Genomic DNA, 27,555 nt, shown 5'->3' on the forward strand with positions numbered 1-27,555 from the left:
CCAAATGGGAAGTTGAAAATGTACAATCTGACGAACTGCAGTGAGAGGAGTTGGCTGTCCACTTGAACTGGGTTGCCAGAGCAACTCCATAGTCCTGGTTCTGCAAAGATAAATGGGCCTGGGCTGGGTCAGAAAGTCAGGGTATTCTTGGTGGGAAGGTGCATTGAAGATTGTTGGTATTAATTGGGTGAGATTTGGAACTGGAGGTTGAGGCACAGCATACCAGTGGTCCCAAATGTTGATTTTTTTGGGTCTTGAGGAACATGAGTGTACTTTCTGGTCCTACAGCGGTAAATGTACCTGCCTAACCTAAATTGGTCGGCCTCCAGGCATTAGTGAGTGAAGCAATTAGCTAAATATTCAAATGTTTCTTGTCCGAATTAGGCAATGCTTAAGGAAACAGAAGCATTAAAATAAGAAATTTAATATAGAGTTTCAAAATGTCTTTGGGTATTCAGAATCAGTCAGAATTTATTGTCTTGGACAAGCTTTGCAGCAGCATAGCATCAAACATTTATATTTTGTCCATTTTACAGCATTATTATGTATAAAAAAAGTGCACGAAAAGTAAGGCAGTGTCCTTGGTTCATTGATTATTCAGGAATCTGAAGGCAGTGGAGAAGAAGCTCTCCTTTTGCCATTGAATGCTCCTCTTTAGACTCCTGTACCTTTTTCCCAATAGTAGCAGAGTGAAGAAGCCATGACCTGGGTGGTGGGAGTCTTTGAGGATAGAGGCTGCTTTTTTAAGACCCCACATCTTGTATCTGTCCTCGATGGAGTGAAGTCTGGTGCCTGTGATGTCGCAGGACGACTTAAAAACCCTCTGGAGTTTATTCTTGTCCTGAGAGTTGACGCCTCCACACCAGGCAGTGATGCAACAAACCAGAATGCTCTCCGCAGTGCACCTATAGAAGTTTACGAAAGTCTTGGGTAACATACCGAATCCCCTCAGACACCTCACAAAGTATAGCCACTGGTGAGCCTTCTTTGTGATTGCAGATCCTTGGAGATGTTGACACCCAGGAATTTCAAGTTCTTGACCCTCTCCACTACTGAGCCCTCGAAGAGGACTAGGTTGTGTTCCCCTGAACAGGAAGTAAAAGACTATTACTCTGGTTGGAGAATCCATAAAATTGTCACAAATTCGAGTGGATGGGATGATTTTCTTTACAAGGAATGTTTCTTAAAGCGGTATATCTGCCACATTGATTGGATGAGGAAAATATTTCTCCCTTAAGAAAGCAGTTCTCAAATTGAAGTTACAAGACGTGAACATGCAATTTGGGATAGTTTACTCCTGCAAAGAGTAAGCATTAAAACAATGCATGTAAACTCCTATGGGCCAATGTGAAATTTGGGTTACCAGGCTTGTCAGGAAACTCTTTGCAGGTGAAAAGTAGAGCCCTTTATTGCCTCTACACATTCAGCATGACTTCAAATACATGTATGGTTTATTCTTGCCATGTGTGGCTGACGACTCTGCATTCTACAGGTACACGTAAGTATATTGCCCTGCACCCCTTTCATTCATGCAACTCTTTCATCTTTCCCCAAGAGTTGACAGCTAACACCTATTTGAAAATATTTTAGAATAATGAATCTATGACAGAAAATGCTCTACAGATTCATTTCATAGGAGTGTCTATTAAAAAAATTAATTTTATCCTGATCCCTTAAATTCTTTTTTTTCTCTTTCAGCTGTTCATCAAAAACATCTAGTAGTCACTTGTAATTATGAAGCCAGAAAGTATGGGGTTAATAAAATAATGTCAGTCAATGTAGCAAAAGACAGGTGCCCCCATGTGATCCTTATCTGTGGAGAAGATTTGACACCCTACAGGGAAGTATCATACCAAATCACAGGTACGTGCATCCTCTCTAGAAAATAGCTAGATATTTGTAATTTTAAAGTTTTTTCTCTTCATGCTGTTTTTGTATAAAAGTCTTGATACTCCATTTTTTGCTTTCCCCCTTCTTATATGTAGGCAGTTTCTCAAATACCAGTCATTCTCAGATACTTCATTCAGGTAGATATTTTCTTGTCTCATAAGTATCATAAAATTACAGAACTTAAAAGGCTTTAAAGATGAGCCTTCTATGCTCAATTTAAAGAGTGTAGCAGTCAGCACGATGTTATTGCAGCACCAGCGACCAGGGTTCAAATCTAGTGCTGTCTGTAACGAGTTTGTATATTGTCCCCATTACCTCCGTGGGTTTTCCATGGGTGCACCAGTTTCCTCCCACCATCCAAAAATGTACAGGGTTGTAGGTCAATTGGATGTAATTGGGCAGCATGGGTTTCAATGGCTGCAATCAGTTTATATTGTGTTGTAAGTACATTTTAAATTTAAATAGAACACGGCTGACAAAGGACAGAAAGTCTGGTTGATTTTGTTTCTCTCGCCAAGTTCAAGGACATGGTAATACTCTTGGTCTAGAAATATCCTCCATTCAATGAATGGAAAACAAGTTGGGATGGGTGGGTATTGCAAGTGAAAACCCTGAGGAAAGTGGAATAGGAAGAGTCCCAGCTTCAATTGGGTTGAAGTCGTGGATCAGGACCTCATTGAGGGAGAAGTAGGGATGTGCTCAGGCTAGGTCTATTGCAGGGAGAGAGGGATGTGTGGGAAGAGAGGTAAGTAAAAATCATTAGGGGGTCTTATGTCAAGCTGATCACCCATAAGTTGTTTGAAATGGGCCTTGCCTACTTTATAAAGATTTGCTTTTGCTTGAGTGGTCTGTGCTATTTACAGGTGGCATATTTTGAAATGAATATCATAAAAATTTTGTTAAACTATTCATTGAGGGCCTTTACTTTATAATCTCCAATTGTAAACTCATCATTTACATGAAGGAGAAGAACCAAATTGGACTTGTTCAAGAACCACACAGTATATATCCAATTATGTTTAGTAGTTATATTTTAATCTCCTTTACTTAACACAGAAAAGTGTTTTGCTGTATTCTGCTATGCAAAATAATTTGTACCATTAAATTCAGTGTTCCTTTGCAATAAAATTGTCGATCCCTGAGACTTCAGTTCACTGTGCCCTGAGCAGTGACATTGATAGAAGCTGTCATTAATCAAAAGCCTGACATTACATGAGACAGTTTACGAGCCGTCATTCTAGAAACAATGTCATCAATCTTTGAGCCATCTGTGAATTTACCAATCGTTCACATCCAGATTGCAACCAACATCAAGACTTATTCCTCAACCATCATCTTCCTCCTTTTACCAAATCCATTTTGGATTGTTGTAGATGCTATTTGGACATATCCCTTGTGTGCGTCTTTGACAGAGGTCTCAGTGAGGTCCATATACCCTCAGCACACTTACTCAGCTCCTCCAAAAATGTTATCAAGAGAGTCCAACAGTTTAATGCAGTAAGTTGTTTTACATTATTTATTGTACATGTGCTGAAGGGCCTGTTCCTGTGCTGTTACATGACTGTAAGAAGCCTGAGAATAACCAGAAAGATGTGTCTTGGCATTGCTGGCTTGTTTACCTAAAATACCTCTGCTGAATTTGATGTTGATGATAGTTCTGTTTGAACAGTTGCATATTATCATATTACCCCAGAATTACAAACTCTGCAGATTTATCTTGAGTTTAGAAAGTGTTTCTGAGGTCTTGCAAGTTTAGATGGAAAGGACTCAAAAGTTTTCTTTCATTGTGTAAACGCAGCTGAATATGGTTCAAAAACAAAAGTTGCTTCACAGTGAGCAAAAATATATAGTGCCATAATCAGTAAAATTTCCACTGCGGAGCATCGTGTTTCCCTACAGAAAAATGTGGAAGTGAGAAAATACACATTTAATTTTTGATATGGGAAAAATCAGTAATTTCAGTTTGTTTGACACATATTTTGCTCTTAATCAATTAAAGCTCTTCTACAAAATAATATGGGAATAGAGAAACCCGATTAAATGGGTGCAATAGCATCCATTGATCATTTTGAAGCCTTCCAGCATTCAATTCCATTGATTTCAAAATGTATATGAGATAACGATCCTAGTAGATACCAAAAAAAAGGGAGAAAAATAATAAATCAAAGTAGGAACATTGATGGGAAATCTTGACTATTGCACAATTTCTCATTTAAGAATCTTTGGTTAAATGCAAATCATATATAAATTGATAAAATAACAGAAAAGCTTGATTTAAAGCATTTTTGATGGACCTGATAACAGATATCTGCACAAAAATGTTTCAGTAAAATGTATTTCATTAAAAAAAATTAAAATGCTCAAATAATTATATGCTATATATATTTCAATGAACTTAATTGAAAACAAAATTAATTAACTGAAACTACCTAGTGCATTTTGTGAGGTATGGGTATCAATGGCAATGCTGGTATTTATTGCCAATACACAATTATTTGAATTGTTGCAGCCAATATGATGGCATTTTGGCAGTGCTATCGGGTGGGAAATGATCAATTATTAAAGAAATAGCAATATATTTCCCAGTCATATGGTGTGTGATTTGGAGGGAATGAGTAGAGAAGTAGAGAAGTAGAATTATGTAGTCCTTCAGCCTACCAAATCCATGCCAACTCTTGTACCTATCTATATTTAAAAAAATTAAAAATAATCTCATCTGTCCCCATACGTCAGTAGCTATTCAAGTGCCTGTCTAGATGCCTCTTAAATTTTGCAATTATTATTTCCCTCCATCACCTCTTCTGTGTGAAAAACTTTGCTTTCTGATCTCTTCTGAACCTTCTCCCTTCTCCCTCTCACCTTAAACCTCTGTCCTCTTGTTTGAGGTCACCCTGTCATGAAAAAAAATTCTTACTATCAATCCCACCCACATTTCTCATGATTTCATGTACCTCCATAAGAGCATCCCATGCTCCAGCGGGGAATAAATCCAACCTATCCAATCTCTCCTTATGAAATGTACTTACAAATATTTTCTTAACAGCTGTTCCAGTTCAATCACATCCTTCCAAATGCAATGTTTTGTAACATTGTAATATGAGCAATACACCAACGTGCTGGAGGCATGATATCATTAGGAAGTAAAGGGTCTGGGCTCTTCATCAAGAATAAGCAAAAACTGGCATCTAAAATGGTGGGGGAGGGGGAGGAGGAGAGGAGTAGAGGGAAAGCAGGACAGAGGAGGAGCACAGGCTAACAGGTAAGAAAGAGATCATTAGTGCATCCAGGTGAGAAGGTCAAAGGGGAAAAAAAAGCTGAGAAGTGATAGGAGGAGAGGATAGCTCTCTGATAGGTGAGGGAAGGGAATGGGGAAAGAGAGAGAGACTCGGAGGAGGAGTTGAACAGAAATCCAAATAGATGTTAATGGTGTCTGGTTGGAGAGTGCCCCGACAGAATAGAAGGTGCTTTACTTCCAACTTTCAGGGAGCCTTGGTTTGCCTGTCCATGAAGCTAAAAACAAACATGTCAGTGTGGCAAATGTGTGTGGAGGTGAAATGGGTTGTCCTGCGAAGGTGTTCAATGAAACAATCTCCCAGTTTGCGTCCAGTCTCATCAATGCAGAGGAGGCCACATCAGATGCAGTAAATGACTGCCACAGATGAACAAGAGTCTCACTGATGTAGAGGAGGCATCCATTGTTTAACTTTGTTAATCTCTTTTTTAATATCATAGTTAATCAATTAATAAGCTCATAATAACTAACAACAATAAGTAACCAGAATACAATGTAAACAAATATATGCTGAAAATATACATAAAAAAATAAACTAAAACTAATAAAAAAACTCTCCAGACCCTCCCACCCTCTAAACCTAATCTAATCCCATAACTAAAAGACATGATGTCACAACTGCATAATAGTTAAATCGGATTTCATCAGATAACACTCAAGGTAACCAACTAACATAAAATTTGTTATTCATTCAAGTAAAACTTCACTGGACAGAAGAATTTAAAAAAAAATAAATTATAATTTTAACCTCATAACTCTAGCATATGGGCTCCAAATTTGCAGAAATAAAGAATAATTACCCCTCAAATTTTAAGTAATTTTCTCTAAAGGAATTCAACTTTGAATCTCAGCATGCCATCTGTCTAATGTTAATGAAACATTGGATTTCCATTTTACAGCAATACATTTCCTTGCTATTACTAAAGCTAACTTAAATTTTAATTGAAAATCCAATAACGATTATTTAGGAGTAACACTTTCAAAATTTCCTAACAACAATAATTCAGGATTTAACAGAAAAATCATTCCAGTGATACATTGCAAAAATTTACTAACAGAGACCCAGAATTAACCTTTGAGCAAGACCATGTAGAATGAAATAAAGTTCTAATTTCTCTTCCACATCTAAAACTTTGATTCAATAAATACGATCTCCATCTATTCAGTTTCTGAGGTGTAATGTACAAATGATGTAAAAAAAAATTATAGTGGACTAATCTATATCTTACCTTGATAGAATTAGACATAACTTCTTTACATGAATTTTGCCAATCCTCCTGATCTATTATCGGATCTAAATCTTGTTCCCACCTTTCTCTTGAATCAAACAAACTTTGCTTTCTGATCTATTCTGAACCTTCTTCCTTCTCCCTCTCTTGTAGCAAAATATACACAATTGAAATAAATTTTTTAGTCATTCCATCAACTATAATTTGATCTAAATTTGAAAGATATCTCAAAACCATTTCTGATCCTAATTTCTTTCATAAATAAGCTCTCAACTGAAAATAACAAAATAATGTATTATGAGGAATATCATATTTAATTATTAATTGATAAAAAGACATCAATCTACCATGATCATAGCAATTTCCCAGTTTTCAAATTCCTTTCTTAATTCATATACTTAAAAAGTTATCTTTTGAAAAAAATTAATAAAGGATTCATTAATGGCATTTTTAACAACAGAAGATTTCCATCAATTTTTAATTTAACTTTATTCCAAACACTAAACAAATGTTTTAAAATCAGAGCATCTTTTATAGATTTTGATTCTGGTATAATTTTTCCTATCTTATTAAATTCAATGAAGCTTTGTTATTTCTTCAAAGAATATTAACCAAAGAGTTAAAGGTGGAAAAAAATATAAATATAGGCCTAAATATAACATATGTAATCAAAATCTAAGCTACACTTCCAACCAGCCCACAGAAAAACTTAGACACAAAACACACAAGACTCAAAAAATTTTGATTTCAACTGAAGCAAAGATCATAAACAAAATTCAGTTTGTTAGGTAAAATGAAGCCAAAAGATCTTAGAGAGAGAGAGAGAGAGAGAGAGAGAGAGAGAGAGAGCACAAAATTCGAAGATGTCTTCTTGTGTTGCTTGTGGAGAGAGGAACAACTGGCTTGGTTCGGATCCTTCTGGCTGCCTTTGGAATGTTCATCCCTTTTTGAAATCCCAACATTCTAAACTGTCTTCCAGACAATGACTCATATTTTGGGCCTTCTTCCACTCCATAGCACCCCCAGTGGTGGTTTATCATCCAAGTCCAGAAATTTTTAGACAATTTTCTGCACATGCTCAGTCTGTCTCCTACTCTCTCAGCAGTCCACCTTCACCGTGGCTTTCTAAGGCAAACTGTCACTTTTCAACACAAAACGACACAACACATAGGCCAATACACAACACAGAACTCTGTAACACTTCCCCTGCTAAAAAAAAATTTGGTCCACAAGAACAAATTTGTAACAATTAATGGAAGTATTACATAAATAAAATAAACACTCCTTTTTTTTTACAGTATGTGATTAGATTCATATCTACCCAGATTAACATCTTGACAAACAATCTGCTATTACGTTATCCATCATCTTTACGTGTATAATAATTAAATCATACTCTTGTAACATTAAGCTCCAGTTCAATAACTGTCTGTTCTTATTTTTCATTTTAGACAGAAAAACTAATGGATTATGATCAGTATATATTATTAACAGTTTTTGAGCAGTACAAATATACACATCAAAATGTTGCAACGCTAAAACAAGCACTAATAACTCATTCTCAATGGTCGAGTAATTTCGTTGACGGTCGTTAAACTTTTTTGAGAAGTATGAAATAGAATGTTCTACTCCATCACCATCCTTCTTCTGTAACAGTGCAGCACCAACCGCTTTGTCACTGGCGTCCATGGCTAAAGAGAATGACTTTTCAAAGTTAGGGGACACAAGTACAGGCTAATGGCATAAAATGGCCTTTAACTACAGAAACGCTTCCTGGCATGCATCTGACCAGATAAATTTTTCATTCTTTCCAAGTAGTTTTGTTAATGGGAGTGCAATTTCTGCAAAGTTTTTACAAAATCTACGATAGTAGCCAATCATACCTAGAAATCTCCGAAGAGTTTTCTTATTACCGGGGATAGGTAACACAGTGATAGCAAATATTTTCGCTCCATCCAGTGTCACCTGTCCCTGTCCTACCACATAACCCAGATAAATTACAGTGGCATGTCCAAACTCACTCTTGTGCAAATTCACTGTGGGGTGTGGTTTCCCCCAGTCTCTGAAATAACTGCTCAAATTCAAGCATGTGTTCTTCCCATACATCCATACTAATTACTAAATCATCGATATAGGCTCCTGTGTGCTCTAAACCATGAATTACTGCATTAATAATTCTCTGAAATGTGCCAGGTGCATTTTTCATCCCGAAAGGCATACTATTATACTCATACAATTTTGAAGGTGTAATAAAGGCAGAAATCTCCCTGCCTTTCTCTGTCAAAGGAACACACCAGTATCCTTTTAAGAGATCAATCTTTGTAAGAAATTTAGCCTTCCCCACTTTATCTATACAATCATTTATTCTGGGAATAGAGAACGCATCAGTCTTTGTCACCATGTTTACCTTTCGATAATCTGTACAAAACCTAATTGAGCCATCTGGCTTAGGCACCAGAACACAGGGTGAACTCCAATTTGAACTTGATTTTCAGATGATGTCATTTTTGAGCAAATAATCCACCTCTTGATCCAACAATCTGCTCTTTTCCTGATTAACTCGGTAAGGATGCTGCTTAATAGGCTTAGCATCACTGACCACCACATCATGACAAGCCGCAGTAGTTCTTCTTGGAACATCTGGGAATAAATCCTTAAATTTCATAAGTAATGTCTTCATTTCTTCCCTTTCTGATTTAGGCAAATGCATTAACTTGGTGTCTAAGTTTTGCAAAACTATAGAATTTTCCAGCCTGTGCTCCATGACCTTCCATGAAACTTATCTCCTCCTTACATTCCTCCATAACTAGCACCTTGGTTGGAATCCTAGTCTCTTCCTCAGTCATTTTCACAAAGTAAGGTTTAAGCATGTTCACCTGTCAGACCTGTGTCTCTCTTCGACGATCAGGTGTCTCAATTACATAGGTAACCTGGTTAATTTTTGATTTCACCTTATATGGTCCTGAAAACTGAGCTCTCAAAGGGGTTGACTGCATTGGAAACAAAATCAATACTTTGTCGCCAGGTTTAATGTCCCTAATTTTTGCTTTTTGATCATACCGAATTTTCATTTTTCCCTGAGCGGTTTTTAAATTTTTCCTTGCCATCTTGCAAGCCTGATGTAATCTGTTTTTAAATTTGAAAACATAATCCAACTGATTTGATTGTATATCATTATGTATCCACTGTTCCTTCAACAATAGTAATGGACCCCTGACTTCATGACCAAACACCAACTTAAATGGTCTAAAGCCAAGAGACACCTGAGTTGCCTCTCTAACAGCAAACAATAACAAATGGATTCCTTCATCCCAATCTTTTTTATTTGCCATGCAATAAGCCCTCATCATATTTTTCACAGTTAAATGGAACCTTTCCAAGACCCCTTGACTTTCAGGATGATAGGCAGACGACACAATTTGATGGGTTCCCAATTCATACACCACCTGTTGAAATATTCCACAGATAAAATTACTCCCTTGGTCTGATTGAATTTCCCTTGGTAGGCCAAACAGTGTGAAAAATTTTAGCATAGCCTTCACAATTGTTTTTGCTTTAATGTTTCTCAGGGGAATAGCCTCTGGAAACCTTGAAGCTGTGCACATGAGAGTTAACAAATATTCATTTCCAGCTTTGGCTTTTGACAATTGGCCAACACAATCCACTATCACTTTTGCTCCCCGAAAGCAGGGATGGGTTGTAAAGGTGCCACTGGTGGTCCTTGATTAGGCTTGCCCACCAGTTGACAAATGTGACAGGTTCTACAAAAGTTCACAACATCCTTTCTTAATTTCTGCCAATAAAACTGTTTCCTTATCTTTTCTACCATCTTCTTCTCTCCAAAATAACCTCCTAAAAGTGTACTATGAGCCAACTTTAATATTTCATTCCTGTAAGTTTTGGGAATTACAACTTGCCTTATTACCGCCCAGTTTTCACTGGCTAGTATTACTTGTGGTCTCCACTTTCTCATCAATATTCCATCTTGAACAAAGTAACCAACTGGCACAGTTTCAATTTCCTGGTGAGACAGAATCTTATCTCTTATCCCAGCAAGATCAGGATCATGCTTTTGTCTAGCTATTAATTCTTCTCTTGACAACAGCAATGCTGGATCCTTAGGTTTGTCCTCAATGCTTGCCTCCACTACAGGATCATCACAGACTTTCTCCACCTCTACCTTTTTTCTAGACATGGCTCTAGTAATGGCACATGCAGGGTTGATTTCCAAATCCTTTTCAGACTCATAAACCAATGGCTTACTTGTGTGTTTCACTGCAGGTATGACTTTACCCTCTGCTAAATCATTCCCTAACAAAAGAGAAACTCCATCCTCCAGCAGACTTGATCTTATCCCTATCGTAACTGGGCCATTAACTAAGTCTGATTTCATTACTATTCTCTGCAAAGGTATAGGCTCTGCTTCACCACCAATGCCTTTAATTAAATTCATGTCTCCAGTATCGGTCTCCTCACCAAAATTCAAAACGTTGCTTAATACAAGCAATTGGGCTGCTTCAGTATCCTTCAGGATTTTAACAAGCACTTGATTGGATCCTTCTTTAACTGAAATGAAACCTTCAGTCATGAATGGTTTAAAAATATCCCTAACTTTCTCACTCTGAACACAGTAGGTTGGTACCACCCCTTGCTCTTTCTCCTTTTCAGTACAGGAGAATTTGCTATTCTGTGCCCTGGCTTCTTACAATAGTGGCAAATAACACTCGAAAAAATGTTCTTCACCCATTTCTCTTCCTCTCTTCCTTTAACCTCACTTCTAGATTTTCTTTCTACTCTACTTGGATTATCAGCAGTATTCCTTTGAAAGGTTTTCCCTGGTGCCCACTTAGGCTTGTAGGTTAAAGCATATTCCTCTGCGTATTTAGCCAATTCTTGCCAAGTTTTTATATTTTTCTCTGCCAATTACACTTGAATTTTGTCAGGAACACAATTTCTAATCTCCTCAATCAGAATGATTTCCCTCAATAAATCAAAGTTATTTTCTACTTTCATTGCGGCACACCACCGATCAAAACACACAACCTTCCTATAAGCAAATTCCAGGTAAGTTTGGGTTGCTGCTTTTTTTTAAACTCCTGAACTTTTGTCTTTAAGCCTCTGGGACGAGTTCATAAAATCAGAGTTTAGTCCTTGCTTTGCAAATTCATAATCAGCTGATTGTTGTATCTTGAGACATGAATACACCTGTTGGGCTTTCCCTTTAAGAACACTTTGAAGCAGGAGTGACCACTGGTCTGGTGGCCATTTTAAATTTACAGCTACTTTCTCAAAATTATGAAAATATTGGTCTATTTCAGCTTCCTCAAATGGAGAAACTAACCTCACTTCTCTACTGACTAAAAACCTCTCCTCCTGACCAGCATGTGGGTTTTGGGCTTCTCCCTCTCCTTGCATTAGGTTCAGCGTTAATTTAACTAGTTCTAGCTCATGCTTCTATTCTTTCTCTCTCTCTCTTCCGTTTCTGCCTGCCTTACTGCTTCCTGTTCAGCTTTCCTTTCTGCCTCTCTTTTTTCCTCTCTCTCTTCTCTTTCTGCCTGCCTTACTGCCTCCCTTTTGGCTTTCCTTTCTGCCTCTTTTTTTCCTCTCTCTCTTCTCTTTCTGCCTGCCTTACTGCCTCCCTTTTGGCTTTCCTTTCTGCCTCTTTTTTTCCCTCTCTCTCTCTTCCGTTTCTGCCTGCCTTACTGCTTCCCGTTCGGCTTTCCTTTCTGCCTCTCTTTTTTCCACTCTCTCTTCTCTTTCTGCCTGCCTTACTGCTTCCCATTTGGCTTTCCTTTCTGCCTCTCTTTTTTTCCTCTCTCTCTCTTCCGTTTCTGCTTGCCTTACTACTTCCTGTTCGGCTTTCCTTTCTGCCTCTCTTTTTTCCTCTTACCCTAGTTTTCTCAAAGCCAACTTTAATTCCTCTGAAGTTTTCTCCTTTGGAAACTGCTTCTTCAAATACCCCCTTTCCTACATAGTGCGTAACAATCTTTTGGACAATTTCCTTTTTTTTCATCCCAGTTCTTACTGTAAGAAGTTTTAACTTGCCAACTATAATCATCAGTTCTGACTTTTTAGCCATTTTTAAATTAACCACTGAAGGGTTAGCTATGAACTGGTCAATATTCATAGTTGCTGGTTTTTCTGCTGGTGATTTATACATTCACCGTTTATTTTTAATTTCAAGCTGGAGGTTGAGTCAAACTCAGATGAATGATAACTAAGCACGTCAATCGCCCCTAAAGCTTCCAAATTGGTTTGATCCTGGACGAATCCCCCAAATTATGTTACAAGATCAAACCAGCAACCACAAAGAAGGCATATCACACAGGGGTAAAGATAAACAATTACTTTATTAACAAAAATTCACCTTCAAACTTTAATTCTAAAACCCCTATTTTATAACAATGCCCACTGGTTACTATGCAAATTTCTATAATAGTGTAAAACTAATAAATTCCCCAGCCTAAATATAACATATGCAATTAAAGTCTAAGTTATATTTTCAACCAGCCCACAGAAAAACTGAGACACAAAACACACAAGACTCACAAAACTTCGATCTCAACAGAAACAAAGATCATAAACAAAATTCAGTTTGTTTGGTAAACTGAAGCCAAAAGATCTTTGTGAGAGAGAGAGCACAAAATTCGAAGTGGTCTTGTATTGCTCACAGAGAGAGGAACTGGCTTGGTCCGGATCCTTCTGGCTGCCTTCAGAATGTTCATCCTTTTGGAAATCCCAACATTCTAAACTGTCCTCCGGACCATGACTCATGCTCTGGGCCTTCTTCCACTCCACAGCACCACCCAGTGGTGGTTTATCGTCCAAGTCCAGAAATGTTTAGATCATTTTCTGCACATGCTCTGTCCGTCTCCCACTCTCTCTGCAGTCCACCTTCACCGTGGCTTTCTAAGGCAAACTGTCATTTTTCAACACAAAATCACACAACACATAGGCCAATACACAACACAGAACTCTGTAACACTGGAATAAATTTAGAATTCAGCAAAGGAAGGGAGAAAAAATGATGCATAATGAGCAAATAAACTGTGAGCGTGAACCAGACAAGAATAAAAAAAACAGGTAATAAATGTATCTTTACAATATAGAGAAACATCCAAGTGAATATAAGAAACGCGGAAATCAAAAGGCTTAAACAGATATTTTGTATCAATCATTAAGGTAGAAAATGGTGTTAGCAAGCATGTAGCGGGGTTGCTACTGCTATAGCCATTCAGAGGTAGCTCTGTCTTTTATAGTGACCTCGGGTGCGTCACCACCGGGGCATGGCTTGAGCAGGCCAGCCACCGATTGGTTGGTTCCAGCATCTCAGCCCCGATTGGGGCTCCCTAGGATCCGCTGGCGGTGATTGGCCAGTTTCACCATTCCACCAGCGGCTTATGGAAATGAGTGTCTCAGTCCAAGCGAGGTCTTGCTGGTCACCATGTTCAATGGCCATTTCCGGTGTTGCCCCGAGGTGCAGGCCACGGGCCACCACACCACCCACCCACCTCCCCCCCCCCCCGAACCGGCATTGAACAGAGTTCTTGAGAGGCCGACCCCTGTGCCATGGGGTCGGATGGGTGATGGGCTGGTCAAAGTCTAAGTAGGCCAGTTTCAACTGGTCAATGGTAAAAGTCTCCTCTCTGCCATTAATGTCCAGAACACAGATGGAGCCATTGTTTCTTATGAGATGGTATGGCCCCTCATAAGGTCTTTGGAGAGGTAGCTGGAGTGCCTCGCCCCTAACGAATATGTATTTACAATTGGCCAAGTCCTTGCAAATGTACGTGTTGGGCAGGCCATAGGGACTAGGCTTGGTGGCGGCCAAGAGTCATTACAAATTTGCCCGGTATGATCATGGGTGTTCCATAGAGCAACTCAGTGGAGGATGCCTTGAGGTCCTCAACAGGACCCAGGGAAGTTTGTCAGCCCAGTTATGTCCAGTCAGCCTTCCCATTAAAGTCACCTGGAGATGTCAGTGGAACCTCTCCACCAACCCGTTGACCTGCAGGTGATATGCTGTGGTGCGGTGGAGTTTAGTCCTTTGGGCATGGGCTAAGGCGGTCCCCAGACTAGAAGTGAATTGGCCCTCCTGTCTGAAGTGAGGTGTTCGGGGACCCCAAAGCACATGACCCAAGTGTTGAGTAGGGCCTGTGTGCATGCCTCTGTGGAAGCATCCAATAGTGGCACCGCCTTGGTCCATCTGGTCACCCAGTTGACCAGTGTGAGGAGATAATGTGTGCCTCTGGACACAGGTAGGGGCCCCACAATCTCAACGTGCACGTGGCTGAACTGGCGATGTGTCGGCTCAAATGTCCGTGGGGGGCCTTAAATTTTGGACAACTGGCAATGAGTACAAGTCCTGGCATAGTGTGACCTCTTTGCGGAGGCTGTGCCAGATGTACCTGCTCGCTACCATCTTAACAGTAGTCCTGATGGCAGGGTGAGCCAAGTTGTGGACTGAGTCGAACACTCGCCTCCTCCATGTGGCTGGAACAACAGAGCAAGGTTTACCTGTCGAGGTGTCGCAGAGCAGCGTGCGATTGCCGGGAGGCGATCTGAACATCCTCCAGGTGTAAGCCAGTGAGCGCTGTCCGGTATGGTGGAATGTCAGGGTCTGCCTGCTGTGCCTCTGCCAAGGCCGTATAGTTGATGCCAGGGTTAGGGTCATGTGCTGAGAAATCGCTGGATGGGATAGGGTGTTGGCCACTATGTTGGATTTGCCAGCTATTTGCTCAATGTCCGTAGTAAATTCAGAGATGTAGGCCAGGTGCCGCTGTTGCCTGGCTGGCCACGGGTCGGACATTTTAAGGAAGGTGAATGTAAGGGGTTTGTGGTCCGTGTATATTTTGAACTTCGTGCCCTCCAGGAAGTATGAAAGTGCAGAATTTCCAAAGGCACTGTACTTGAGTTCTGGTGGCCTGAAGTGTTTACTGAAAAAGTCGAGTGGTTGCCAATGTCCATCAACGAGCTGCTCAGTACACCCCCGACCAGCTGTGCTACAGGTGACTATGGTGAGGGCAGTTGGGGCATCTGTCCTGGGGTGCACGAGGAGGGCAGCATTGATTAGGGTGTTCTTAGTGGCCTGGAAGGCCTCAGTGGCCTCTTGGGTCCATTGTAAGTTTTTATTGGGCCCTGCCAGGAGGGGAAAGAGTGGCTCATGATGTATGCTGCTGCAGGTATGTACCAGAGATAAAGCTGGTCATACCTGCAAACTCCTGTAACCCTTTCACCATTGAAGACATGGGGAAAGTGCAGATAGTCTCCACCTTCGCTGGCAATGGTCTGGCCCCATGATGATTGATTCAATGGCCTAGGAAGTTGATAGCCTCTTGGCCAATTGACACTTGTCCAGGTTGATGGTGAGGCCAAAATCGCTCAGCCAGTTGCCAAAAGAGGGTGGCATGGTCGGCGTGGGTGTGGCTGGCGATTAAAATATCGGTGAGGTAGACGAAGACAAAGGGAAGATCCCGTCCCACTGCGTTTATCAACCTCTAGAAAGTCTGAGTCATGTTTTTAAACCTGAAGGGGATGTGGAGGAATTCAAACAATCCAAAGGGAGTTATGATGGCCATCTTTGGGATGTCACATGGGTGAACCGGGATCTGGTCCACCTTTGAAAATATCTGTGTTCCCTGTAAGTTCACAATAAAGTCTTGAATATGGGGCAGAGGATATCAGTCCGGAACAGTGGCCTCTTTGAGACAGTAGTAGTCACGGCCTCCAGCCACCCGCTGACTTAGGGACCATGTGAAGAGTTGAGGCCCAGGGGCTATTGGAGCACCACACGATGCCCAATTCCTCCATTTTTAAAAATACATCCCTGGCCAAATTAAGTTTATTTCAGGGGGGAAGTGGCACGCCCTGGTGTGGAGGGGAGAGCCCTCAGTCATGATCTGGTGCCTTACTCCATGTTTGGATTCTGCAGAATGGAAGTGAGGCGTGGTGATAGTGGGGAAATCCACCATGATCTTGACAAACTCGTTGGTGGCAGAACTCACCGAGTGTAGGTGGGGGTTGGTGAGCTTGGTACCATTGAGGGAGAGCGATTGGAATGTCTAGTCAATGCCCACTGATGTCCACTAGGATGCAGCGGGCCCTCAGGAAGTCAGCAACTAAAGGTGGTTACTGCACGACTGCCACGGTGAACTTCCAGGTGAACCAGCAGTCCCTGAAGTGGAAGGGCATTGAACAGGTACCAAAAGACCGGATACTGGAGCCGTTTGATGCCGGAGTTCTTGGTGCATTTTGCCGCAGTGAGCCTTGAGATTGAAGAGGAGGATGACGCTGTATTGTGCCCCAGCATCCACTAAGAAACATCAACTCAGCAGCGAGTCCTGGATACTTAAGAGGCTATACAATTGCCCTGTCATTGCAGCCATTAAGGACAGCTGGCCTGGGCATTTCCCTGGAGCGTGCTGGGGGAGCAGCATTGCCGGGCATCGGAGCCCCACGTTGATGATAATAACAATGCAGCTGTACAGTGGTGGGGAATCTCGTTTGGTTGGTCAGTTGGATGGCTGGTCGGTGTTCCTCATGGCCGGGTGCTGTTGACGTGGTGCCGTCACCTGGTCGATCGAAGTGCAGGCATTCCTCTTCGCCACCCATAGCAAATCTGCTCGGGCAGCCACTTTCCTGGGGTCCTCATGATCCTCATCTACGATGAACAGCTGATGTCCTCGGGCAGCTTCTCCAGCAATATTTGCTGGTACAGCCTGCAGGAGGTGTGGCCATCGTTGAGAGGGAGCATGTCACTCATGAGAGCGGATAGGGCCCTGTTCCCCAAACTGTCGATATACAACAGACGGACAGCATGCTCACGCTTTGAGATCCTGAAAGTGCAGGTTAGTAGCTTTTGATGGCCACATACCTTCATTGTTCCGGAGGCTGCTGGAGGAAATCGATCATCCGAGCTGCCACGTCCTGGTCGATGGTGCTGACCACGTAGTAATCGTGCGTGTCATCCTCAGAAATTCTTCAAGTGGTGAATTGCGCCTCGGCTTGCTGGAACCACACCTGTGGTTGAGTGGTCCAGAAGCGGGCAGTTTCAATGCTATAGTATTTATCTCGGGTTGTTGCTCCATCGTCGGGTCCAAAACGTCATTTGGACCGGTCGGTGTCACCACTGTAGTGGGGTCGCTACTGCTACAGCCAGATTACAGCTCACGGTTATAGCTCTTGGACTGTAGCTCAAGACTCACGGAAGAAAGAAGACATGCATACTGGTAGATGAATTCGACACTGAGTTTATTCAGGGACAGCTCTGCTTTTTATAGTGAGCTAGGCCATGTTACCACTGGGGTGTGGCTTGAGTGGGCCTGCCACTGATTGGTTGGTTCTAGCTCCGGGCCCCAATTGGGCCCCCTGGGATCCAGCGGCAGTGATTGGCCACTTTCACCGTTCCACCAGCAGCCTATGAAAATGGGCCTGTCAGCCCATGTGAGGTCTTGCTGGTCACCACATTCGATGGCCATTTTCAGTGTTGCCCAAGGCGCGGGCCACTACAAGCATCTCATTAATACTGCACAACACTGGGAAGGAATTAAGTACCAACTCCACAGTAGATAAATTCTATTAGATAAACAAATGGAGCTCGTGGTTTACATTGTAGGATTCTAAAAGAAGATACAACTGTGATAATGAATGCTTTAGATTCTAGCAAAATGCTAGATTAGAAAATTATCAACATGGCAACCTTATTGGAAAAAAGGAGGAAAAAGCAGGTAACTATAGGTTAATTAGTTATGACTCAGAAAAAAAATGTTTATCAAAGTAATGGCAATATGTGGGAAGGAGTCACGTGATGGAGTAGTGTGGCCAGACGGTGAACTCCAGCCCTCTCCAGAAAAGTCGGGAAAAACAAAGGAAAACACAAAGGCACAGAAATAAAAGTTACAGAAAAGTGAGTATAAAGGTGGAAAGAAGATGGCGACAAAAAAAGAAAAATCGAAAGCAACGGTAAGAAGAGAGGAAGAGAAGACAAAGGAGGAAAAAGGTGAAGGCCTTACCTGTCCGAAGAGGCCCGCTGCGGAGAGAGAAACCCGCTCCCTCAGGTCGGTAAATAATGGACTACAAAAATGGCTCGCTGAGCCGAGTAAAAGTGCGCAACCGCGCATGCGTGAGGAATCGCGCATGCGCGATGCGAATGAAAAAAAACACACCGACGGGAGGGGGGACCAGCTGGGGAGTCGATCTCCACAGCCGGCAACGACAGCTGCAGAACACCTGCAGCAAGAAGAGACCACAGAAGACAATAGAAACAAGAAAGAAGAGAAGGAAAGGGCACCAAAGAAACAACAGATGGCCAACCCAGAGGAAGAAGAAGAGGAAGAGTACAGTGAAATAGAAGAAGAAAAGAAAGGCAAGATAAAGGATATACTTTCTCTTATTAAAGGATACATGGAGTCATTTAAAGAATGGAAAACACAGGAATTTAAGGATTTAAGAAAAAGAATAAACAACACAGAAGAGAAAATGAATAAAGTAGAGATGACCTTAACAGAAATGGGAAAGAAAATGGACAAGATGGAAGAGCGGGCAGTAGCAGCAGAAATGGAGGTAGAAGACTTAAAAAAGAAATTGGAGGAATCTAATAAAAAAACTAAAGAGACACAAGAACTACTAGCTCAAAAAATAGATACAATGGAAAATTATAACAGAAGAAATAACATAAAGATAGTGGGCCTTAAGAAAGATGAAGAAGGCAAGAATATGAGGGAGTTTATAAAAGAGTGGATCCCTAAGACCCTAGGATGTCCAGAACTACAGCAAGAAATGGAAATAGAAAGGGCACATAGAGTATTGGCCTCTAAACCACAACCACAACAAAAACCAAGATCTATTGTAGTAAAATTCCTAAGATATACTACAAGAGAAAAGGTACTGGAGAAGACAATGGAAAAAGTAAGAGAGGGCAACAAACCACTGGAGTATAAAGGGCAAAAAATCTTCATTTATCCAGATATAAGTTTTGAACTCCTAAAGAAGAGAAAAGAGTTCAATACAGCAAAGGCGATTTTATGGAAGAAAGGGTATAAATTTATACTAAAGCATCCAGCGGTATTGAAAATATTTATTCCAGGACAACAAAACAGACTATTCTCGGATCCGGAAGAAGCACGAAAATTTGCAGAACAATTACAAAAATAGACTGAGGGATGAAGACGGGTAATGAGAGTAAAAATGATCACGATTGATATGTATGCGGGTAAAGAGGTATAAGAGTGAATAGAGACAATGTGCATACGTGAATGTATCTGTACTTAGAGGAAAATATAGATAGTATAGACAAGAATTAATAAGGGAAGGTAATGGAATAGAGAGAATAAGGAGGGAACTAAAAGAGTGACCTTTGTGACATATGAAAAGTGAAATCTTTTCTGGGGGGGGCGGGGTGAGGGGAAATAGCGGTCACTGCAAAATCAGTTGACGCTTGCGAGTGGATTCGCAAATCCAAATGGAGAGGGGAGATGTGGTTGTCCGACAAGGGATAAAGGACAACTCAGGAGGGGAAGGGGAGATTGGGGATAAAGAAGATAGAAATAGGAGAATAAGGAAAATGTTGGATGTTGTAGGAATGTTGTCTTATAAAGAGTTGAAAATAAGAAAACAGAAATGGAAAAGGAGGAAAGGTAATGATAGAAAAACGGAAAGAGAAGATAAACAAAATATAAAAGGGCTACGCTGAACTATATGACTTTAAATATTAATGGAATACATAACCAAATTAAAAGGAAGAAACTACTAAATTTAAATGAATAAATGTATTCCATTAGAAAAAATAACATATAGTTTAAGAAATAATATTGAAATATTCGAACAAGTATGGGAGCCTTACATTAAATACAATAGCAAAAACCTACCGGGGACAAACATTACCTAAGTTGATGGAAGGAGAAGGAAAGAAAAGAATGGACTCAGTAGAATTGCTGGTGTATTTTTGTTGAATGACAACATTGTCTGACTGGCTTAATGCAACCTAGATTGTATACCTAAAATGGATGAGGGGGGGGTGGGGGGGTGGTTTGGGAGGAAAGGGGGGGGGGGGAGAAAAAGTCACTGTATATGTGTGAAAAAGAAATAGTGTATATCATGGCTAATGTGATTTATGGTGTGAAAAATAAAAAATTTAAAAAAAAAAGTAATGGCAATATGTTTGGAAACCCATAATCACATTTGGAAGAGACATGAAGATTAAATCACATCTACAAATTCATAAGGGTTTGTCAAGGAAGTCTTGACCAGAATTGATAAAGGAGAACCAATATTTTAATTTCAAAAGATATTCCTCACAATGTCTCAGAAAAAGTTGTCAGACAGTGAGAGCTCATGCTGTTGGAAGTAACATATTAACATAGCAAGGTAATTGTTTGAGGCAAGTAGGAAAAAGGAGGTCATTTTCAGGTTGACAACTTTACCCCCTCCATAAATCTTCGTCCGCGAAGCCAAGCCAAAGAAGACTTATGATCAATGGGTACCATAAGGATCAATACTGGGACCACAACTGATTATTTTGAGGAATGATTTTTGAATTGAATTGTTTATTGTTAGTGTTCCAAGATACATTGAAAAACTTTAGTGTATGCACTATCCAAGCAAGTCAACTCATGCTTGAGTACAGCAGGTAGGGCGAAAAAAAACCCCAAAATTGCAGGTTCTGTTACAGTAAGTCAAAGTGTGTAGGGTATAATGACAAAGTGCAGGATACCGAAAAAAGTCCAGTTAAAGCAGGTGCAAGGGCACATCTTACACCAATGAGAGTCTGATAACAGCAGGTGAATGATAGCCACATGACACAATTATAGATGGAAAAGCAAGTTGCAAGAAAGAATCAGACAGTTTACAGAGAAATATTGATGGTTAAATTAATTGACAAAAATTTGGCCAATTGAGTGTAATGTTCTTTTTTTGGAAGGAAGAACAAAAAACAGTATTATTTAGATGGAGTAATATCGAAACCTGGAGCAGATGTGGGATCCTTGGAATACAGAAAACTAACTCACAAATATAGTTGGTAATTGTACCTGCTGGTGGGATATTGGCTCTTTTTTCAAGGAGATTGAAGTATAAAAGTTGGGATGTGACTGAAAATAATCGAGGCACTAGTGAGACTGCATGCTGTGTACTGCAAACACTATTTGTCCCACTTTTTAAGGAAATGTGTTTCATTTAAAGCACTTCAGAGAAGATTTACTCAGGTGCTCCTTGGTATGGATGATTAACCTTCAAGGACAAATAAAACAGCCTCTCAATCTTCTAAACTCACTTGAGTTTAGATGATTAAGAGGCTATTACCCTGAAAGGTATACATTTTTGGGGATCAGATTGAGTGTATGCCACGAGGAATTATTCTCACATGACAGCCCAGAACCAGAGAACATAACCTTAAAATTAAGGACCATCAATTTAAGGCAGAAATTAGTAAGAATTTATCCTCTCAGAAGGTTAAGAGCCTTTGCAATTCCTTGCCACAGAAGGAGAGAGCCATTGCATATATTTAAGGCTGAGATTTCTATTCAGTAAGGGTTTCTAACATGATGGGGAAAGGACAAGAAGACGAACAAGAAGCTGGCATGGTTAATGTAGCATTTAACACAATGCTATTCCATCTCCAGCGATCTGGATTCGAATCGGGGGCTGTCTGTAAGGAGTTTGTACATATTTTGTGTCTTCATAGTTTTCCTCCCACCAAAATGTATGGGGTTGTTGGCTATTTGAGGATTTTGGGCGGCACAGCTCATGGGCTGGAAGGGCCTGTTACTGTGCTCCATATCTAAATGAAATGAAATGAATTACGAAAGCCAGATCACCCATGATGATCCTATTCATTGTGGTCCTGAATGTGCTACTCCAGTTCCTCTTTCAATGATGTTAACCTTCCTTGTTAAAGGAGATTAAAATTGTTCTCATGCAACATTATCATCTATTCAATGATAATGTTCATTCATTCCTTACCTCCAATTCGTTTGAAATAAAAGAGAAATCACTGCATCTGGTCTGTGATGTGAATCCTTTAATTTAGTTCCTTTTGTAGCATCAAGACTGTTAACAGTGAACTGAAATTGAATATGCTAAATAGGCTTGAATTGGAGGAAGATTTTCTCTATGACTTGAAAAGGTCACAGAGATAAGAAGTCATTTGAAAAACTTGAATTTGAATGATAACAAAATGATGCATTGCGTAACTGATCCATTGATTAGTGTGATGGGTGATGTGACATGAATTAGGACCGCAACAGAGTTAGAGCTAAAGCACAGAAATGCCAAACAAACTTTTTCCCAATTTTCAACACATTCTTCTGTGTTCCGTCTAAACCTTTCCTTTTCATGTAGTCTAATCTACAATGTACAAGGCAGGTGATCCGGCCCCGCCTGTAAGCCACGCGGCGAGGCAGCTGGCCAAAATGGCGCCGTAGGGGGTTTCCCTTCCTTCCAGCACGGAGCTCAGAAACCCACACTGGGGGACCATGTGACACCTGGGTGACATCAGCGCCCTCCAGCGCAGTTCTCAGCCAGGTCCGGGCTGGGAGTATAAGTGCAGCCCAGCAGCCTGCAATAAACAAGTCTGCTCACTGAGTTCAACCCATCTGGTTGTGTGTGTTATTGGAGGAGCAGTGTAGCTGCCGCTATAATTGGTGATCCCGACTGGTTCAAACGTCTTTGAACCCATCATGAGCGAGCCTGGGATCAGTGCTATAGCGATAAAACTGCCTGAATTCTGGGTTCAGGAGCTGGAGACCTGGTTTGGCCACGCGGAGACCCAGTTTGTGCTGCACTTTGTTCAGCATCCACCTGCCTAGGACAAGTACAAGACCATCAAGTGAGTGCTTAACGGGTCTCTCGTACTATCCAGACACCAGCGTGCCGCTCGGATGGTACACCTCGATGCCCTGGGGTACAGGTTCCCGATGGAGCTGATGGACGAGATGCTCGCGCTCATGGGTGAGCACACCAACTGCCCACTCTTCGAGCACATCTTCCTCGAACATATGCCCAGGGACATCCGCCCGCTGCTGGTTCAGGAGAGCTTTACTGACCCGAGGAAGGTCGCCCAGAAGGCCCAAGAGCTATGGCTCGCATGATTCTTGGAAGGCTCAATGGACAAGCAGGTCATGAGGCACGGACACGACCACACCAAGCCTGCCCCTAGCGCTGCGGTAGAGCACCCAGCCCCTGCATAACCAAGGCCACAGTATCCGCTTCAGGCCTCTGTTTCTACCACCAGTACTGGGGAGCCAAGGCTCGGAAGTGTCCTCAGCCCTGCTTATTCCAGGGGAACATCCTGGCCGGCCGCTGTTAATGGCTGTGGTGGCTGGCCAAGGACACAAGTCTCCTCTACCTGCAGGACTCAGTCAGCGGCCGGCAGTTCCTCATTGACACTGGAGCCCAGATCAGCGTCATCCTAGCCACGGCCATCGAATCCAGGAACCGACCTCATGAACCTCCCCTCCATGCGGCCAATGCAAAGGCAATCTGGACGTATGGAGCCGAAACAGTCCATTTCCAGATCCGCCAACGGAATTTCGTGTGGAGGTTCACCGTCTTGTCCCTCCCGACTGCCATCCTGGGTGCAGACTTCCTCCTCACACACGGGCTTCTGGTGGATGTTCAAGGTAGGTGGATGCCCAAACCTTCCAGGTCGTTCGCCTTGACGCCTCCTGCTCGAAGCAACCGCAGATGGCCATGATCAGCACGCCCAGAGGCGAGTTAAAGCAGATCCTGGACGAGTTCCTGACACTCCTCAAGCCACAGTTCTCCACTGCCTCGTCGCGCCAAGGGGTGTTCCACCACATCCCCACCCAGGGCTCGCCAGTTCAAGCCAAGGCACGCTGGCTCCTGCCGGATAAGCTCCAGGTAGCGAAGGAAGAGTTTTCACATCTGTTGGAGCTGGGGATCATTCGGCAGTCCGACAGCCCGTGGGCCTTGCTGCTCCACCTGTCCCAAAAGCCTCCGGAGGCTGGCGTCCCGGCGGAGACTATCGACGCCTCAATGAGGCAACCGCTCCTGACCGTTACCCCATCCCTCACATCCAGGACTTGACAGCCAACCTGCACGGCGCGAGGGTCTTCTCCAAGGTTGACCTGGTGCGTGGATATCACCAGATCCCGGTGCACCCTGAGGACATACCCAAGACGACCATCATCATCCCCTTTGGCTTGTTCGAATTCCTGCACATGCCATTCGGGCTCAAGAACGCCGCTCAGACCTTCCAGTGTCTCATGGACTCTGTGGGCAGGGACTTGGATTTCATCTTTATTTAGTTGGATGACATCCTTGTCGCCAGCAAGTACCGGGCGCAACACAAGGCCCACCTATGTGCCCTTTTCTCCTGGCTGGCCGACTTTGGCCTTAACATCAATCCGGCCAAGTGCCAGTTCGGGAAAGAGTCCATGCAGTTCCTGGGCCATACCATCATGGCCGAAGGAGCCACGCCCGCCACTGCAAAGATTGCCGCTATCAGGGAGTTCCCACACCCGGACAGCCTCAAGGGGATGCAGGAGTTCGCGGGTCTGGTCAACTTTTACAACCGCTTCATCCCGGGAGCTGCGCACATCATGCAGCTGCTGTTCATCCTCATCGCAGCCAAGCACAAGACGCTCACTTGGAACCCACCACATTCAAGGCCACTAAGGATGCCCTCGCGAAAGCCACCATGCTCACCCACGCACACACCAACCTGCATATGGCACTCTCTGTCAATGCCTCTGCCCCAGCCGTCAGTGCCATCCTGGAGCAGCAGGTGAATGGACATTGGAAGCCACTGGCATTCTTCAGCCACCTCCTCTGCCTTCCGGAACGCAAGTATAGTGCCTTCAACCGTGAGTTTCTGGGCATGTACCTGGCAGTGCGGCATTTCCGCTATTTGTTGGAGGGGAGGACTTTTACCATTTTCACCGACCACAAACCCCTCACCCAGGTGTTTGTGATGGCAAAGGATCCCTGGTCGGCCTGCCAGCAGCATCACCTCTCCTTCGTGTCAGAGTTTACCATCGACATTTGGCACAAAGCAGGGAAGGACAATGTGGTTGCCAATGCACTGTCATGACCGGCCATCTACACGCTGACACCGGGCCTCAACTTCGACCAGCTCACCCGGGACCAGGAAGCTGATGAGGAGACGAGGACCTTCAAGACCACCATCACCGGCCTGCAGTTCCGAGACCTCCCGACTCTGAGCGGCGAAGGCACCATCCTTGGGCACCCCACGGCCAGTGGTTCCCCAGCAGTGGCACAGGTAGGTCTTCCGTCACATCCACGATCTTTCACATCCATCCATCAGGTCCATGGTCTGGATGGTGGCAGAACGGTTCATATGGCATGGGCTGTGGAAGCAGATCGCAGGCTGGGCCAGAAGGCACCCGTACAGGAATTCGATCACGTCCGGGAACGGTTCAGCCACATTAACGTGGACATCGTCGGGTCCTTACCCATTTCCCGGTGCATCCGTTACCTGTTTACGGTGGTGGGCCGCACCACTCACTGGCCCGAGGTTATCCCGATGCCAGATGCCTCCACCGACTCCTGCTCCCAAGCACTGTTGCATATTTGGGTCGCCCGGTTCGGCATCCCGGCTTACCTCACCAGCGATCGGGGCGCCCAGTGCATATCTGCATTCTGGGCACAACTCGCCAACAGGTTGGGGATCCAGCTACACCGCACCACGGCCTACCACCCACAGGCCAATGGACTGGTCGAATGTCTGCACTGCCACCTTAAGTCAGCGCTCAAGGCCCGCCTCACCGGTCCCGACTGGACTGACGAATTGCCTTGGGTTCTCCTGGGCATCCGCTCCACTCCTAAGGAAGATCTGCAGGCGTTATCAGCTGAGCTGATCTACTGTGCGCCACTGGCACTAACTGGTGAGTTCATCAATGCACCTCACAATCCCAAGCGGTCACAGCACGAACTACTTCCTCACCTCAGGGCACGCTTGGACTCCTTCGAACCTCAACTGCCGCTTAGGCATTGCACCCACCCGTCTCACATTCCCGGCGAACTGCTTTCCGTAGAGTACGTTTTTGTTTGGCGGGGGCCGTACAGGGTTGTACAGCGTTGCGGCTCGACATTCACGCTGGACATGGGTGGCAGGTGGGAGCTGTTTACCATGGACAGGCTGAAGCTAGCGCACCTCGATCCCACCGAGCCCGTGGTCGTAGCCCAGCACAGGAAGCGAGGCTGCCTGGCAAAAAAGGACATTGGCGCCGGTTCTGGGGGGGGGGGGGGAGGAACTGTGTGGCAGCTCACCACAAGGCATGCGAACCGGCCCCTCTTGTAAGCCACGTGGCAGGGCAGCCGGCCAAAATGGCGCCGTCGAGTCATTCCTCTTCCTTCCAGCACAGGGCTCAGAAACCCGCGCTGGGGGACCACGTGATGCCCGGGTAACGTCAGCGTCCTCCAGCGCGGTTCTCAGCCAGGTCTGGGCTGGGAGTATAAGTGCAGCCCAGCAGCCTGCAATAAACCAGTCTGCTCACTGAGGTCAACCCGTCTGGTTGCGTGTGTGTTATTGCAGGAGAGCCGTGGAGCCGCCGCAACAGAGTAATATTAAGTATATAAAGGGGGAAGGATGATGAGGAGTGGCCAAAAGGTGAGAGGTTATTGGGCAGACAGTGAGAGAAGTGGAAATACCAGTAGAGGGAGAGATTAGAGAGAAAAGTAAGAACGAGAGTAGTTAAAGAAGGGATGGAAACAGTAAATCCAGAAAGAGGTGGGGTTATCTAAAATTAGAAAAAAATGATGATGTTTAAAACCATGCAGGGGGAATGTGATGTGTTGTTCCTCAAGTTTATGTTTGCCCGCACCCTCCCAGTGATGAGGCCAAAGACAGATATGTTTGTGTAAGAATTGTGTGGAATTAAAGTGGTTGGCAAGTGGAAGATCAAACTTAAGACGCACTGACAAGAGAAAAGGTGTTCAGCGAATTGGTCTCCCAATCTTTGTTTGGTCTCACCGATGTGAAGGGGGGCAGAATAAGTACATTATCTCTAGTCAGTTTATGACCCTGGATGGAGATGGGGTGAGGGTAGAAGTACAAAAGATGGTGGAGATACAGCTACTGGCTTAATCACTGGCAGTAGGGAGCAATATATATTTATTTAAGAAAGAGGACATTTTGAATGTCCTGGAATAGAAGGCCTCATCCTG

The 27,555-nt window shown here is 43.2% G+C and overlaps 1 protein-coding gene across 5 annotated transcripts in view; it reads left to right on the forward strand.

Moving 5' to 3' along the window:
• The window catches only part of poli (polymerase (DNA directed) iota), an 83,929-nt gene that overhangs the window by 18,404 nt on the left and 37,970 nt on the right, over positions 1 to 27,555 (forward strand). For 3 of the 5 annotated variants that reach the window (XM_069923912.1, XM_069923914.1, XM_069923915.1), the window contains exons 3-4: positions 1,699 to 1,863; positions 1,986 to 2,027. In XM_069923912.1, coding sequence (XP_069780013.1) covers positions 1,699 to 1,863; positions 1,986 to 2,027 — 207 coding nt within the window. The remainder of the gene's footprint in view (positions 1 to 1,698; positions 1,864 to 1,985; positions 2,028 to 27,555) is intronic. The other 2 variants (XM_069923913.1, XM_069923916.1) reach the window with 1 other exon arrangement.

Source organism: Narcine bancroftii, chromosome 3 (genome assembly GCF_036971445.1).
Source record: "Narcine bancroftii isolate sNarBan1 chromosome 3, sNarBan1.hap1, whole genome shotgun sequence".
Classification (NCBI taxonomy): Eukaryota; Metazoa; Chordata; class Chondrichthyes; order Torpediniformes; family Narcinidae; genus Narcine; species Narcine bancroftii.